Below are 15,270 nucleotides of genomic sequence, written 5' to 3' on the forward strand. Positions count from 1 at the left end.
TGAACAAAACCAAGTTCCTGCAAGAATTTCTTCACCCATAGCAACTCCTTGCATGCTTCGATAATGACAATGAATTATGCCTCTATAGTAGACAAAGCCACACATAGCCCCCCCTACAAATTTAATCAAATAGCCCGAAGTGGACCTCCTGGAATCAATGTCTCTAGCCATATATGAGTCTGAGTACCCCACCAAAGTAGGCTAATCATGATGTAGCTTCATGTGGAGCTTGTAGGCCTTGGATCTTCTTCATCAATGGATTCATTTGCTTCTTGAAGTCTGATTACGGTGGAATGGAGAAGGAGAAAGATGAATGGAGACACCACTTCAAGTAGAAGATGAGTCTAGAAGAAGTTCACCACCATAAGAAGCCATGGATAAGAGCTTGAAGGTAGAAGAAGATGAATGAATAGAGAGAAAGAGAAGAGCACGAAATTTAGTGCTTCTAAAGAAGTCTGAACTTTGAAGTTTAATTCTCAAATGATCAAAGTTGAAAAAATGCACACACATGAACTCTATTTATAGCCTAAGTGTCACACAAAATTGGAGGGAAATTTGAATTTCAAATTTCACTTGAATTTGAAATTGCATTTGTGGAGTCAAATTTTGGAGCCAAAATTTCACTAATTATGATTAGTGAATTTCAGTTATGATTCAGCCCATTAATCCAAGATCAATTCCAAGATTCTCCACTAAGTGTGCTTAGGTATCATGAGACACGTAAAGCACAAAGAACATGCACAAAGTGTGACTATATGATGTGGCAATGGGGTATAGTAAACAAATGCCCACCTCCCCCTCTAAAATTTAATTGGATTGGGCTTCTACCAATTCAATTAAATTTATTTCCCAACACACACATCAAATATTCACTTAGTGCATGTGAAATTACAAAACTACCCCTAATACAAAAACTAGTCTAGGTGCCCTAAAATACAAGGGCTGAAAAATCCTATATTTCTAGGGTACCCTACCTACATTATGGAGTCCTAAATACAAGGCCCAAAAATAATGAAACCTTAATCTAATATGTACAAAGATAAGTGGGCTCATACTTAGTCCATGGGCCCAAAATCTGCCCTAAGGCTCATGAGAATCTTAGGGCCTTCTCTTGCATCTCTGGTCCAATCTACTTGGAGTCTTCTATCCAATGCCCTTGTGGGGTAGGATTGTATCACCAACATCATTTTGAACATCAGCATTCAGATTCTGAATAGGCAGCTAAGCTGATTCAAAATCAGCCACATCATTGTCTTCCTTGGGTGTAGACTTCTCCACCTTATCGATGTCTTCAATGGTTTGGTCTTCCATGAATTTCACATCACGACTTCTAAAAAGCTTCTTCTTAGCAGGATCATAGAACCTATAACCAAATTCATTCTCGCTATAACTAATGAAGATACATTGCCTTGACTTCGCATCCAACTTGGATCTCTCATCCTTTGGAACATGCACAAAAGCCTTGTAGTCAAAACTCTTAAGTGATCATACTTCACATTCTTGTCAAACCAAATTTTGTTCGACATCTCACTATTCAAAGCAACAACAGGACTAAGATTGATAACATGCACCGCCGTATACAGTGCCTCACCCCAGAAGTGCTTGGGTAACTTTGCTTCATAGAGCATATTGTTGAAGTGTTTGGCAAGTGTACCAAATCGCTCTAAGTAGTAATTCTCGGAAGTCCGAACATCATTTCCACAGGAATTTTATTGCACTTTATTGAATACTCTTCAATTTGTAAGTGAGATGAAAATAGTAGAAAGCAAGAATAAATGTAATGGTGAATTGCTAATACTAGGTCAACAGTTTTAGAAAAGAGAATTAATTAAGATGAAGATGCTAGGATCGGACAAACCTAATTGGCCTACGATGCATGAAATTATGATATTCATTACCAATGCAACTGAACTAGTTCTACCCACATCTGTTCATCTTACTTGCCCTTGATGCCTCACGATGATAAGCCTATTTTAACTACCTATCTCCCAAATGTCTTTGTGAAGATTCAATAATTAAAATGCATTAAGGTTGAATTCTAGATGTTGCTAAATGCATGGGCATTGGGCCATCATTCTATGCCTAGCAATGCTAACCCAATGATTCTTTTCTTTATTTGTTCTATTAGGTGTTACCCTTTCCCAAGCGTATAACCCTTAAAAATTGATGCATGCATTGCTTCTTAAACCCTTATTAGGAAATACCCTCTCCCGAGCGAATAAAACCCAAAAGAATTGTAAGACATAAATGCAAGATAAAAAGAAAAGAATTAGAACATAAAACCTGGAAGGAATTCTCTTTGCATTGATAACTCTTGAAGTACACCATACATCGTTGGCTTTTTAGACCTGTCAGGCCCTAACTAGGGGATTAGCCACTCATGGCCATTGAGGGGCTTTACAACTGAGGGGTGAAAGAAAGAATTGATATAAAAAAATATAGAGAGAAAGGGAGAGCTCAGGCTTGGAATGCTGAGAGAAGTGCTCTGAGGCGCGCTTAGCGCGACACCTCGCGCTTAGCACGTTCAGATCGTGCGCTTAGCGCGTGTTGCAGGCTTAGCATGTGCTTCTGTTGGATCGCGCGCTTGACGCGTGCCTCGCGCTTAGGGCGCGTAACGGATCCTGCGTCTTCGTGCTTAACACCTCGCTTAGCGCCTGTGCTGCCTTGCCCGCTTAGCGCATGGCGCATGCTAAGCACGCGTACTAGACTGGGCCTACTTCCAACTTTCTTCTTTTCTTCAGCTTTTCTCTTGCTTTTTTCTTATTACACCTTCAACCTTCAATTCTGCAGCCAAAAATCCAAACTTTATCAATTCTTAGCTTTTTAATTGAAATAAATGCTAAATAATTAATTTTAAGCCAAAATTTGTCTGATTTTCTATTATTAATTCACAATTATTTAGCAGTTATCACATGCATCTTACTCTCTCAATCAATGTCCTGTTCATTCTCTCCACCAAACCATTCAGTTGAGGAGTTTTAGGAAGAGTTTTCTCATGAGCAATACCATACTGCTTGCAATAGACATCAAATGATCCATAATACTCACCATCATTGTCAGTACGAATGTGTTTTAGCTTCTTGCTTGACTGCCTCTCAACTAAGACATGAAACTCCTTGAACTTCTAAGGAACTTGGTCTTTTGTCTTCAAAGCATAGACCCAAAATTTCCTAGAACAGTCATTAATGAAGGTAACAAAATAAAGTGAACCACTAAAGGATTTCACCTTCAAAGGGCCACAAACATCTAAATGTACCAATTCAAGTAACTCGGATTTTTTGGAGGGAGGATGCTTCTTGAAGGATACTCTGGTTTGCTTACCAACCATGCAATGAGAACATTTCTCTAAATCAGAATTCTTCAATCCTGGAAGCATATCCTTCTCGACTAAACAATTCAACCCCTTCTCACTGATATGACTAAGCCTTCGGTGCCACAAAGATGTCTCCATATCCATAACATTCACACTATTTCTAGCAACCAAAGCTTTCATCCAATACAACTTTGAAATTTTCTCCCCTTGGCCACAACCAGGTTACCCTTGGTGAGTTTCCACTTTCCAGAACCAAAGTGGTTATCATAACTAGCATCATCAAGTACCTGCACAAAGATCAAATTAAAGCAAACATCTGGAGCATGTTTCACTCTTCTAAGTAGCAACTGCATTCCCATGTTGGTTTGCAAACAAACATCACCAACACCAATCACCTTGGACACATCGTCATTACCTATCTTCAAGACTCCAAAATCACCTGGAGTGTAAGATGTGAAGAACTCCTTCCTAGCTGTAACATGCAGTGTAGCACCACTATCAATTATCCATATGCTCTCATAAGATACAAGATTAAGCAAACCAGGGTCATGGAGAATAACAAGATCATCACTAGTAACAATAGTCACACAGTCATCATCATGATCATTTTCTTTTTGCTTACCCTTCTTGTCTTTACTCTCTTTCTTCCATAGAAAATAATTCCTCTGGATATGCCTTGTTCTGTGACAATAATGGCACTCAACATTCTTGTACCAAGACCTAGAGTTGTTCTTGCTCTTGTCCCTATCACCCTTCATATGTGTCTTCATTGTTCAAACAAGTAGAAAAAATAGGCCCTTAAACCAAGAGCTCTGATACCAATATAATGGGAAAAACAGGCAAACACAATAACAAACTCTATAACAGAGTAATAGGCAACGGAAATAAATTCCCTCAAACTTGCAAGAACCTGTGAGGAGCACCAATAAAATATAAAGCGCAAAATAGAAATTAAGAAAAACCATAAGCAAGAGACCCAATAAGTTTAACGTGAAAAACCCCTCAATGTAATGGTAAAAATCACAGGTCGTCCAGACCAAAGAAATAACTCAACTATAATCAATAAAAATACAAGAGAGTCTCCAACAAATGCACTGAAACATGCCTACAAACAGCAAATCAAAACAGACCCTCAGTTGGTACAATAGAGACAAGAAGATAAAACCTCAAAATATAAAGCAAAGAATGCGAAACACTTATTTCTCTCCAGATATCTTTTTGACAAACCAATCAGACAATTTGAATTATCACGTGCGTAGAACCTCCTGTCCAAAAATCAATCCGATCCAACGGTGAACAAATCCGCAGTTGCAATATGAAAAACATTCTCTCGTGGGTGTGCAAAAATCACAATGATTTTCCCTCTCCTTCCTATCTTAATGTTTTGTAACTGTTTTTTCCCTCTCAAATGAGTCTCTCTCATCCTAATTTTACCCCTCTCCACTTAAATAAGTGAGACAAAATATGTCTTCTTATTTGAACATTTACTCCGCATAGGAAGGGGACCCAAAAAATCCAACAAAATCCATGTGGGTACCACCAGCCAAACACACGAGTATACTTGTCATAGTGGGGATGGCGTATGAAACAAAATTTGAAGAGGAGCTTGTAATCTGCACTATAGGCTTCAACTGGTCACACAAAAAATGTAAGTTTATTAGGTAAAAGAAATTCAGATTTGCAAATTAAATTTTAGCTGCGCTCAGACGGTATATAATCATATAGTACTGCACTATTGCCTTTGTTAACTTGCCAAATATTATATGGCGTATACAACTTGCTCTTTCAATGTGTAAAAACTAAAAACACCAGAAACTAATCAAGGATTAATACTCAATGGAAAAAAAGACTGAAATTTAAAAACTTCACAATGCTTAAACAATAATGAATTAGTTCACTGAAAAGAAGTCACAATTAAATTGATCATTTAACCTCAAATTTGGATGTCGTCCATCTAATTCACTGCTGATCTGTTGTTGGAGACTTTGGTGTTCACGTAACTTTCGCATGTTCTGTCTCTTAATTCCATTTCTGAAAGAAGTGCTTGCTAGACATCGTTTTTCTGTGTAGATTAAGTTCGGTTTTTGCCGCTCTGTAATTTTCCTTTTTAGGTACTCTGCCGTCTGCACCTGAACTGATATGAGGAAACAGCATTAGCAGTAACTAATCACAACTCCGTAAAGCACAAAAATACATTAGTTTCTTAAAAGTATATAAAATCTAGTTTAAATATCAATGTCCGTGCGACTAGCCACTGAGGGAGAATGAATGACAAGTAAAATATCCCCCATATGCCCATCCATAGAAGTGTATAACTTTATACATAGAAGAGGAAGAATAAAAGATAGAAGCACCAATTTCTAATTATCAACAGACTACAAACAGGTAAATAACAACAGAGAAACCAAAAATTAAGTTAAATCATGAACGAGAAAAGTGGAGAAATTTGGGAAAAAGAATAAAACATATCCTACACACCATATCCTACACACGATGGAAACACTCTAGGGACAGTTATATGTAATGTACAAGAGAGAACCTAAATACACATTCCTATCACAAATCGAATCTCGGGCAAAAAGATGCCTAGGCATTTTTCTCTAACCAAATACAACAGCAAAGAACAGCATAAGCTGCACACTTCTACACAATTTTTAGTCAAATCATGATAAACTCTGCCAAAGAGGCAGAGTTGAAAATGAGAGATGGACGCAGCAATAGGACCAAACAATTTTGCTGCTATCACTCTGAATCACAATCTGAAAATGATTCGTAACTCAAATCTGCTTTAAAGATTGACATATTCAGAAGAACATTAATCGCATGAATCTTCAATGCAATTAATGGATGAGTGAAGAGATACCAGATCGTTAAGCAACAGATGCCATTGCACAGTTCCTGAACCTTGTAATCTCAATGATAATAGCCTTCAAGTTTTCAGAAACTGTGTCTCTTCCAGGCTTGAGATCATCATTATTCCCAAGGCACGACAAGGCAATTTCAGACGCCTGATGGCCAAGCAGAAATTAAGCATACAGACACAACTAAACTCTACTAACATTATGTTTAAATAAACCTCTCCATACATACTACTAGAAGAAGAAAATAAAAAGTAAAATAAATCAAGTTTCTTTGATAAACTTATGCACCACAGTGTTTAGAGAAGTTAAATCAGAGAGTTAAAAGAGTTAAAGTGATCGAATAAGTTGATTTTAACTTTTTATAGAAGTTTAATTTAATTATTTTACCTTCTTATTCTCTTCTCTTGTAACTTAAAGTCCTAGTATAGAATTTATACAGAGACAGTTTTATATCATGAATTTAAAACTCTTCTAAGTCTGTTCTTCTAAACAAAATTTGCTAGGTTTCATAACGCAGATTACAATTTGCGCTATATATCGTACCTTTTCGGCAACGCGTGAAAGCCGTTGTGCACAGCGTTCTCCACAAAACTTAACCATACTGCAGGCGAAACTAGCAGCCATTGACAACTAGCGGATTTATGTTCTCTCATTACTAAAGTCTCGTATTTCAACGCCAAACAACTCTTGCAAAAAAGGAATTCGAAAACGCAAAAGAGAAAGAGAAAAAAAAATAGCACAACGGCGTTTCTTAGCAACTAATTATCAAATCAGCACATACACGTCGCTGCTAAGTATGTATATATTGTTTGATATTTTGAGATTTCAATAGGAAAGTTGTTGAGCTAGTAAAATGCACGACAAATGGAACGAGACAACGTTTTTCTTTTTTTCCGAGAAGAAGATTGTGAAGCTGAGAGGCGGTACAAGTACAAGTACCTGTTGATCTCCGACGAGAGCGAAAACGCGGACGAAGAAATCGAGAACGAGAAGCTTGTCGTGGACGGTTTTTGCGGAGACGGAGAGAATAACGGACTTCAGATCTGAGGAGTTGCGTCAAGCTGGATCGAACTTCGATCAACGATTTCACGTCCTTGGAGACCAAAAGCGATTCGAGAAATCGGAGGGTTGAGTCGCAGAAACTGCAAGAAATGAAATCGAAATGTTATAGAAGGATACACACACAGAGAGAGAGAGAGAGAGAGAGAGGACGTTCTGCTTTCGATTAGGAAGCGAAGAAAGGAGAGTGTTGTTCGTCTACAGAGTGTGACATTGCGCGGGAGGAAGAGAAAATTGGCGGTTAAGATAACGTCTTTGAGAACTCCAACTTTGAAATTTTAAAACGGTCTGAGTTTAAATATAAAAAAAAAATAGTGTAAAAATATGAAGAAGAAAAAATAGTTTTTTTTAAAGGATGACTAATTTACATTAAAGATCATGAAGGCATGTCGAGCTTAGATATTCTCTTTTCAATAAGATTTATTCCATTTTCATCTCTCAAAAAGAAAAAATAGTTTAAAACTATTTTAACTATTGATGCATAATTATTAAACCTTTAGTTTTGTTTAAAAATATATTTTTTTTCATTTTTAAAATAATACTAATAATAAGTGACTGGTGAATGCAAAACTAAAAGGAAGAAATGAAATAAATAGACAAAGCGATTCCTTAAAATAATTTACCAAGTCTAAAAGTGAGACGTACATTATTAATGTATTAATGTACGAGGAGTTACAACACTCTTTTAACACACTTTTTTAATATATTTTTTTATTGATTAAAAATTATTAAAGTAGGACTCGTATATGTTACTGGATTAAAAAAATATTTATGAATATAATTGTTAAAAAATAATATGTATTTTTAAAGGCTTGACAACCGGGAAATTTGAGGTGTCCTTTTGCTCAATGTCTCAAAAATGTCCTCACGAGTCCCGTGGGTTTGAGCAAACAATAAAAATATAAAATCATGCAGCTCTGTCTTGCGCCTATAATTCTTTCGTAAGTTAAATTTATATCAATGGTATAATTACGATCTTAAAAATCAACTATAACCTCGTAATAAAAAAAATATAAGAATACATCCACTTCTTTTCTTCTTCTTCTTTTTTTATATAAGAATACATCCACTTCTTTTCTTCTTTTTTTTATACCAAAATTCATCAACTATTTGTATATTTATAACAATAGAATTGTCATAGTTAATATTGAAAATCAACTATGACAATACTAATTTTGAATTTTTTATGTATATGACGCAGAGCATGCTTAATTTAGACACTTGCGAATAGAGGTTATTTTTCAACCATAAAACGAACAAATTATCAAACTACATGTGCTTTTAACTTCAATACTTTATAGGTATCAAATGAAACAATGTTTAGTAAGTTATAAAGCTAGCAATGATCCTTTCAAAAAAAAAAAAAAAAAACCAAGAAGCTAGCGATGATCCTTTCAAAAAAGGTTTCAAATCTCCTTTCATTATTTGACTTCAAAAAATTTATACTTTTTAAAGTTTTCATTTGACTTGAAACTTTTTTAGTATTAGTTGAAAACACCACCTTATTTTAAACTTGCTGTTCTTTTATCATTACCAAGATCAGTGCACTATTGCTTTTTAGAAATCACTACGAAGTTATATGTGAAATTGGATCTAACATTTACATATCAACTAACCTGAACATGGAACATCAATTGAACTAATAGGTTAATTATATTATAAAATAAATAATGTTATTATATATAATATTAAAATTTTTAATGTATATTTAATAACATGTAAATTTAAATAACAAATTTTGTGACAATTAATTTTAATATAATTCATACTGATTAGTTCATTTATATTTTTTTAAATAAAAAATATTTATTATTAAAAAAAATTATTAATAAATTTAAAAAAAAAACATATGGATTAACTAATCATATGAGTTATTTGATTTTCACAAACTTATTTTCTTTTGGTTAATGTAATTTGTAAATCAACCAAATTTTGGTGCAAATGTAATAAAACTTTTGTTCACTTCTAAAGTTTTATCTTCATAGCTCTTTTAAGCATTTTTAATAAAATTAAGAAGAAAAAACTATAGCATTTATAATGAAATTAAGGGGATATTTAATTAGGATTTGAAAGAATTTCAAAACACTTTTTTTTTAAAAAAAGTCTTGAAATATTCTGTGAAGCTTTTTAAATAATAAAAATAAGTCTTAAGGTATTTAATTTAAATTATTAAAATTTTTTAAGAAATTCTATAAAATTTGTTGATATTTAATTAGAATTGTTTAAAACTTAAAAAAGTCTTCTAATATTTAAAAGTATGCAAATTTTAATAATTTCTTTTTCGAGATGGATTTTAATGGATTTCATGAAACTTTTAAATAGAAAATACACATTAAATCATTTCATTCAAATATTTGAGATTTCAACAGGTTTTTTTTATTAATTGACATTTTTTTTACCCATTGTATATAATTTTTTATCTCTTCGATAGACATTAATTTTTTTTTTCTCTTTTGACCTATGAACAACATAATCTCCATAATTTTTTGAATTTGAAACATCTTATTACATGTTTATTTCTAATGAACATGAAAAGTTGAATTATAATAAATAATTTCTACTTTTATAAATTGAATTTGTTGAACATATATTTTATTTGATGTTATCATTGTTTTGAGAACTACAATTATTCTTGCTACGAATCGACATTGCATTATATAAATTTTATACAATTAACATAATCAATGATTAAAAAAATGAATCTTTTATGCTTATAAATAGGTTAAAAAAATTGATTTATTACATAACATGATAAAAAAAATTAAAATATTAGATGAGAAAATTCCATGAATCTTTATTAATAATTTCAAATATTTTTAAAAAATTCAAAAAATCCTTTAAAATATTAAAAATCCATAATGTCATTTTAAATATTCTAAATTCATATTTTATAAATCCATTAAAATTCAAACTACAAAAACTCTTAAAGGACATAGGATTTTATATTAAAATAATCTTTCTAAATCCCAATATATTACACCCAAAAAAAACTTAAATTTGATTTCATAATACTTTCAAGTACAATTCAGAAGTATATCTTTCTATTTAAAACTTAGAAATAGAATTTAAAAATAAAAAACAACTAAGTGCACTCGTTACCTCACCCTCTTATCCAATACTTGATCACAACACGCTCAATCGAGTTTCTTTTTTTAACTCAGTCGTGTTGAATTTGCTATATTATTGCCGAATATGTTTTAATCCAAGGATTTAACAAAACCCCAAGACATTTTGCACAACAAAGTTGCTGAAATAATTAAATGAATATTACAACGCACGGTAAAGTTCAAACAAAATAGAAAAAATCCAAGAATAAAAGGTCAAAGGCACTAGGGAATTTTTTTTTTATCTATAGGAATCCAACACAGTATCAAGGAGTTTACAACACATTCTACTCAACCAACTGAATTAGATTCCTTTAAAAATTTAGATTCATCCTATTAAACCATCTGGAAGATTGACGATTGACCAGGGGATTAAACAAGACACTAACCTGTAAGGGTGTACATAATTAGAATTTAGAACACAAATTGTCGAAAGTACATTTGAATTATATACCCCTCCAAAACACTTCTGTGGACAAGGCCGGTAAGAGGCTACCAAATTTTTCACACCTAAAATAGCCAAAGAAAGTTCTGCTCGCAAGTGATACCGAATATGCAAAAGGCACGGGGGACTAGATGTGTGGAGCGTGAAATGAGAACCGTAAAACAAACTGGAAATGCAACTATACTCGTTTGAGAAACAAACTTGCATTGCAGAGAATAAGCACAGGAATGCTACAGTGAAGTGCGAACTCCAATAGCTAGCTAGCTAAAAACAACACATGCGTATAAAAGTTAAAAAGTTACTTAACTTCCCTATTAGCTATATAAATAAGAAAACAAACCAATAGGAAAGCTAAAGAGTGTTAAGACTAAACAAGAATAGTTTCTGCATTACATGCATCAAGTAAAGTTTATGTAATAACAGTAGTTTTCTCATCTAGAAGCTTGTTGGGCATTATGTACTACTTGAACTAATTAATCATGAAATGAAAAACCTGATTGAAGCTTGGTGGGCATTATGTACTACTTGAACTGCAATGATATTTGGAACTACTTTAATTAATCTCCAAAAAAGATAAATAGTAGAATATTGCAATGTTTTCACTTATTCAGCTCTGTCCCTAAGCATCAGCTTTGCTACTCAAAAGTCATGAAACAAAGAAATGTCATCAAAGTATGAAACTTCAATTACGAAGCTAACATATAGCATTCTTGTTGCTATATGCATACTCCTAGGTTCTGCCTCAAAATGAAGTGGATTTCAAAACTTCAAACAACAATGATAAAGTAAATTGCATTCTTTTCAGTGTTAAATTAGCTCACAAGCTTAGCTCTACCTTGAGCTGCTTAGATTCCAATTTAAACAGTTAAATCAAAACTTATCAAAGTGTAGAGTAAATAAGAAATACAAAAGACTTCATGGGGTCTCACTTTCAAACAGACAACGATAGTATCACTCTTAATATTGATTCTAAAGGCTTTAATTTAAAGCAAATAGCAACTAGCATTACTACTTTCCTGACAAAAATAGATTTCACTTGAAATATTGTAACCAAGATTTATTGATTTATGGAACTATGACTGACATAAAGCATTCTATTAATTAATGTCATCACCCGCTTGAACCAGATGCCACATGGGATGAGCTAGGAATGCAAGCATTTATCCACATAATGACACATGGTTTAATTTCCAAGCAAGTATTAGGCACATTTTCTTGAAAGCAGCACTCACCTGAAATATTCAACACCTACCTTAGCAGCAAGCAATTGGGAGATTATCCACTTGCCTCTAAAAAAACATTCACATGATTAAATTAATCCCTGGTTTCAATTCAAAACCCACCAGCTAGAAACAAAAAGGAGCGGAAGAGGTATTGCTCAAAGTGAGTGAACAACCTACCTCTTTGCTTCCAGTTTAAGAAACCAGCCAACTGAAATAATTAAACCCTCAGCCCACAATTCATAGTACATAAAACGTTCAATGTCCAAGCTCTCAGTATGGACGAGAACGATTTCCATAATGATCACGCCTATCAGGCCCAGAACCACCTCCATCTCTATAATTGTCTCTGCGTCTATCTCCACCATAGCCACCCCTATTGCCCCTATAGAACAAGAAAAATAAATTTTAGACAAGGAAACATTCATACACAACGATCAGTTGTGTAATAAATCATTTCATTGATAAATAATTGCTAAATGCAAAGAACCAACCCCAATGTAATTGATTAACCAAACAACTAAATTTTAAAACCAGCAATTCAGTGTCTTTCATTTTTTACCATAGGTAATAAGTTTAATACTTTCATCTTTGACATATTCTTATGAAGTGAGAAATAGAACATAAGTTTTATATCCCAATACACAGGATTAGCAAACAACAGTGCTACAGCTAAATATTTCAATGGCATTGACCTTCAAAGTTTGTTATGAAATAATGAAAACAGTCAATATTAATTGAGTGTGTAATAGATACCCTTGGTTATATGCAGGTGGAGCTCTTGGTGCAGATTTTTCTGCCATTGCAACACTGATTTTGTAACCCCTCAAATCATAATCTGAAATTCAATATTCATTATTAATGTCCCTTTATGAGAAACACTAAATATACAGATAGATAGATAGATAGATAGATAGAAATGAGGAAATTGTTCGATGAAGTACTATTGTAAAAACCGCCAGCAGAATGTGCTGCAGAAGGGTCTTCATAAGCAAGGCATGCATCACCCTTGTTGTTTCCACTCTCATCAGTGTAAATCTTTATGTTCCAAGGCCACTGATCTTTATAGCCCCTCTTCTGCTTTATTCTTCCAACCTAAACAGTTAAAAAATATACAACAAAATCACAAGAATGTTCGGTCTACTTCAAGTAAGAGAAGGGGGAAAAATCATATTTCCCCAGCACAAGAAAGTAAAGTATTTCTTATATTAAACACAACCAGTGATATAACCCATAAAAATGTAGATACTCATAAAAAAAAACATGTGAAAATACTCAAGACATTCCATTCATATATATTTATCAAAATTAACAAAATGACCCTCTACTACTTGTGCAAAACTCTAATGTAAATAGATCAGAGTATTACTTGTCCAATGCCTCCAAAAAGTTCCCTCAATTCTTCAGTAGTCACATCTGGTGGTAGGTTTGAGATGTAGATTCTAGAGTTGTCACATGTATCGTCACAATTCTCATCACACTGCTTCACTGTAGCAGGGGTCTCTGCAGAAGATCCACCAAATCCACCTCGATTACCAGCACCGTAACTACTGTCATATCCAGCAGGAGGCCCAGATCTACCACCACTCCGTCCATCCCCTTGATTATCTCCCCCATAACCACCCACGCTACCCCCATATGATGGAGGATAGGAATTAGGTCCACCAGTATAACTTGCAGGTGGAGGAACTGCTTCTGTTCCATAACTTGCATTCCCACCACTATAAGAACTGTAAGTGGATGGGTAGTTTCCACCAACACCACCGTAAGATTGGGCAGTAGGAGCAGGAACTTGACCATAACCACCATCTTCTCTCCCCTGACTACCTCTATATGAACCACCTCTACCTTCACTATTACCACCCCTTCCACTATTATATTCATTGCCTCTCCCTCCATCATAACTACCAGATCTACCCCCTCCGCTGCTATAGTCATTACCTCTTCCTCCTCGATTGTTACCATAGCCTCCACCTCCTCTATTATAACCACCGCCACTGCCACTGCCACCACGATCATTAGAACTATTGGGATTAGGACTTGGAGCACCGCATTTGTTGCATTCAACCCTTTTCGCAAAGTTCAGATTCCCACAACTATACAATAGAATTTCAAAATCAAATAGCGAAACACAGAAATCAACAGCAGCAAAATTCTCACTGATTTGGCTAATGAAAAACAGAAAATGTTCTCAAGAACTTTTTTTAAAAAATAATATAAAATAAAAACCTTTGGTTAGGACAACGCCAGTCTCCATCTCTGCCTCCACCACGACCGCCGCCGCGACCACCACCTCGACCACCACGATCTCCGCCTTGAAATCCACCACCTCCACCACCTCCTGCATAAATTCACATAAAATAAGAACATGATACATATATAAGAATAAATAAATTAACAAAGATAAAACGATAAAAAAAGGTAAACGAAAATCACACCTCGACCACCATATCCACCACCTCCCCGGCCACCTTGACCAGCGCCTCCACCGCCGCCTCTTCCTCCATAGCCTCCGCCGTCGTTTCCACCGTAGCCGCCTCTTCCGCCATAACCTCCACTATCGTTACCGCCATATCCACCGCCGTTTCCGCTGCCTTTGGTTCCATAACCTCCACCGCCATCACTACCACCGTATCCGGCACCGCCTCCTCCTCCTCCATAGCCTCCGCCACCATAACTGCCACCCCCGCCGGCACCACCACCACCAGTAGCACCGTAACCACCGACGGAACTGTATCCGCCGCTGGATCCATAGGACGGTGGCGCGGAACCGCCGCCGTCTTGACCGTACGCTCCAGACATGATCTGATCTAGGGTTCCTAGGGACCGCGAGAGAAGAAAAATCAGCGAGATTTGTTTGGCGCACACGAGTTAGTGAAGTAGTAGAGTAAAGAAAGCACTGTAAAATGGGCCAAAAAAATGAAGCTCTTAAAGCCCTTACGGCCCACGTTATCAAATCAAATCAATTCAAATTAGTCAGAATTTTAGCTCAGTACGTCCCTTCACGAGTGAAGCTTCATGTAATTTCTATATTCTATCTTGTAAGTTGTAACAGGTTTTTTTTTTTTTCATTTCTAAGAATTAAAAACAAATATTAAGAATTTACAGTGATGCACTATCCTAATTAATCAACAGACTTCTTAGAATTCCTTGATATCTCGTAACATAGGGTTTTACATATCTCGAATAACTTTGCTTAATTCTATTTTTTATCCTTAAGTTTTTTTATTGAATGTTATCCCAACAAATTAATTTAACATATTTTACT

General features: G+C 34.8%; 1 protein-coding gene and 1 pseudogene across 5 annotated transcripts; both read right to left on the minus strand.

The window, feature by feature from the left end:
- Positions 1–6,183: 6,183 nt before the first annotated feature.
- LOC112998352 (uncharacterized) lies at positions 6,184–12,253 on the minus strand (annotated as a pseudogene).
- On the minus strand, positions 10,547–14,900 carry LOC100778472 (transcription initiation factor TFIID subunit 15b). 5 transcript variants are annotated; one of them, XR_005887023.1, is made up of 8 exons: positions 14,441–14,900; positions 14,232–14,343; positions 13,372–14,098; positions 12,947–13,097; positions 12,759–12,840; positions 12,183–12,387; positions 12,035–12,071; positions 10,547–11,046 (listed from the first exon to the last, which is right to left on the minus strand). XR_005887023.1 is itself a non-coding variant. In XM_014763578.3 (6 exons), exons 1-6 carry the CDS (start codon positions 14,802–14,804, stop codon positions 12,276–12,278), a joined length of 1,548 nt encoding a protein of 515 aa, XP_014619064.3. In that variant the 5' UTR covers positions 14,805–14,900; the 3' UTR covers positions 10,547–12,275. The 5 variants fall into 5 exon arrangements, 1 of the variants encoding a protein (XP_014619064.3); XR_005887022.1 differs by having other exon boundaries at positions 12,015–12,071; XR_005887021.1 differs by having other exon boundaries at positions 10,547–12,071.
- Positions 14,901–15,270: the final 370 nt, after the last annotated feature.

Source organism: Glycine max, chromosome 11, assembly GCF_000004515.6.
Source record: "Glycine max cultivar Williams 82 chromosome 11, Glycine_max_v4.0, whole genome shotgun sequence".
NCBI lineage: Eukaryota > Viridiplantae > Streptophyta > Magnoliopsida > Fabales > Fabaceae > Glycine > Glycine max.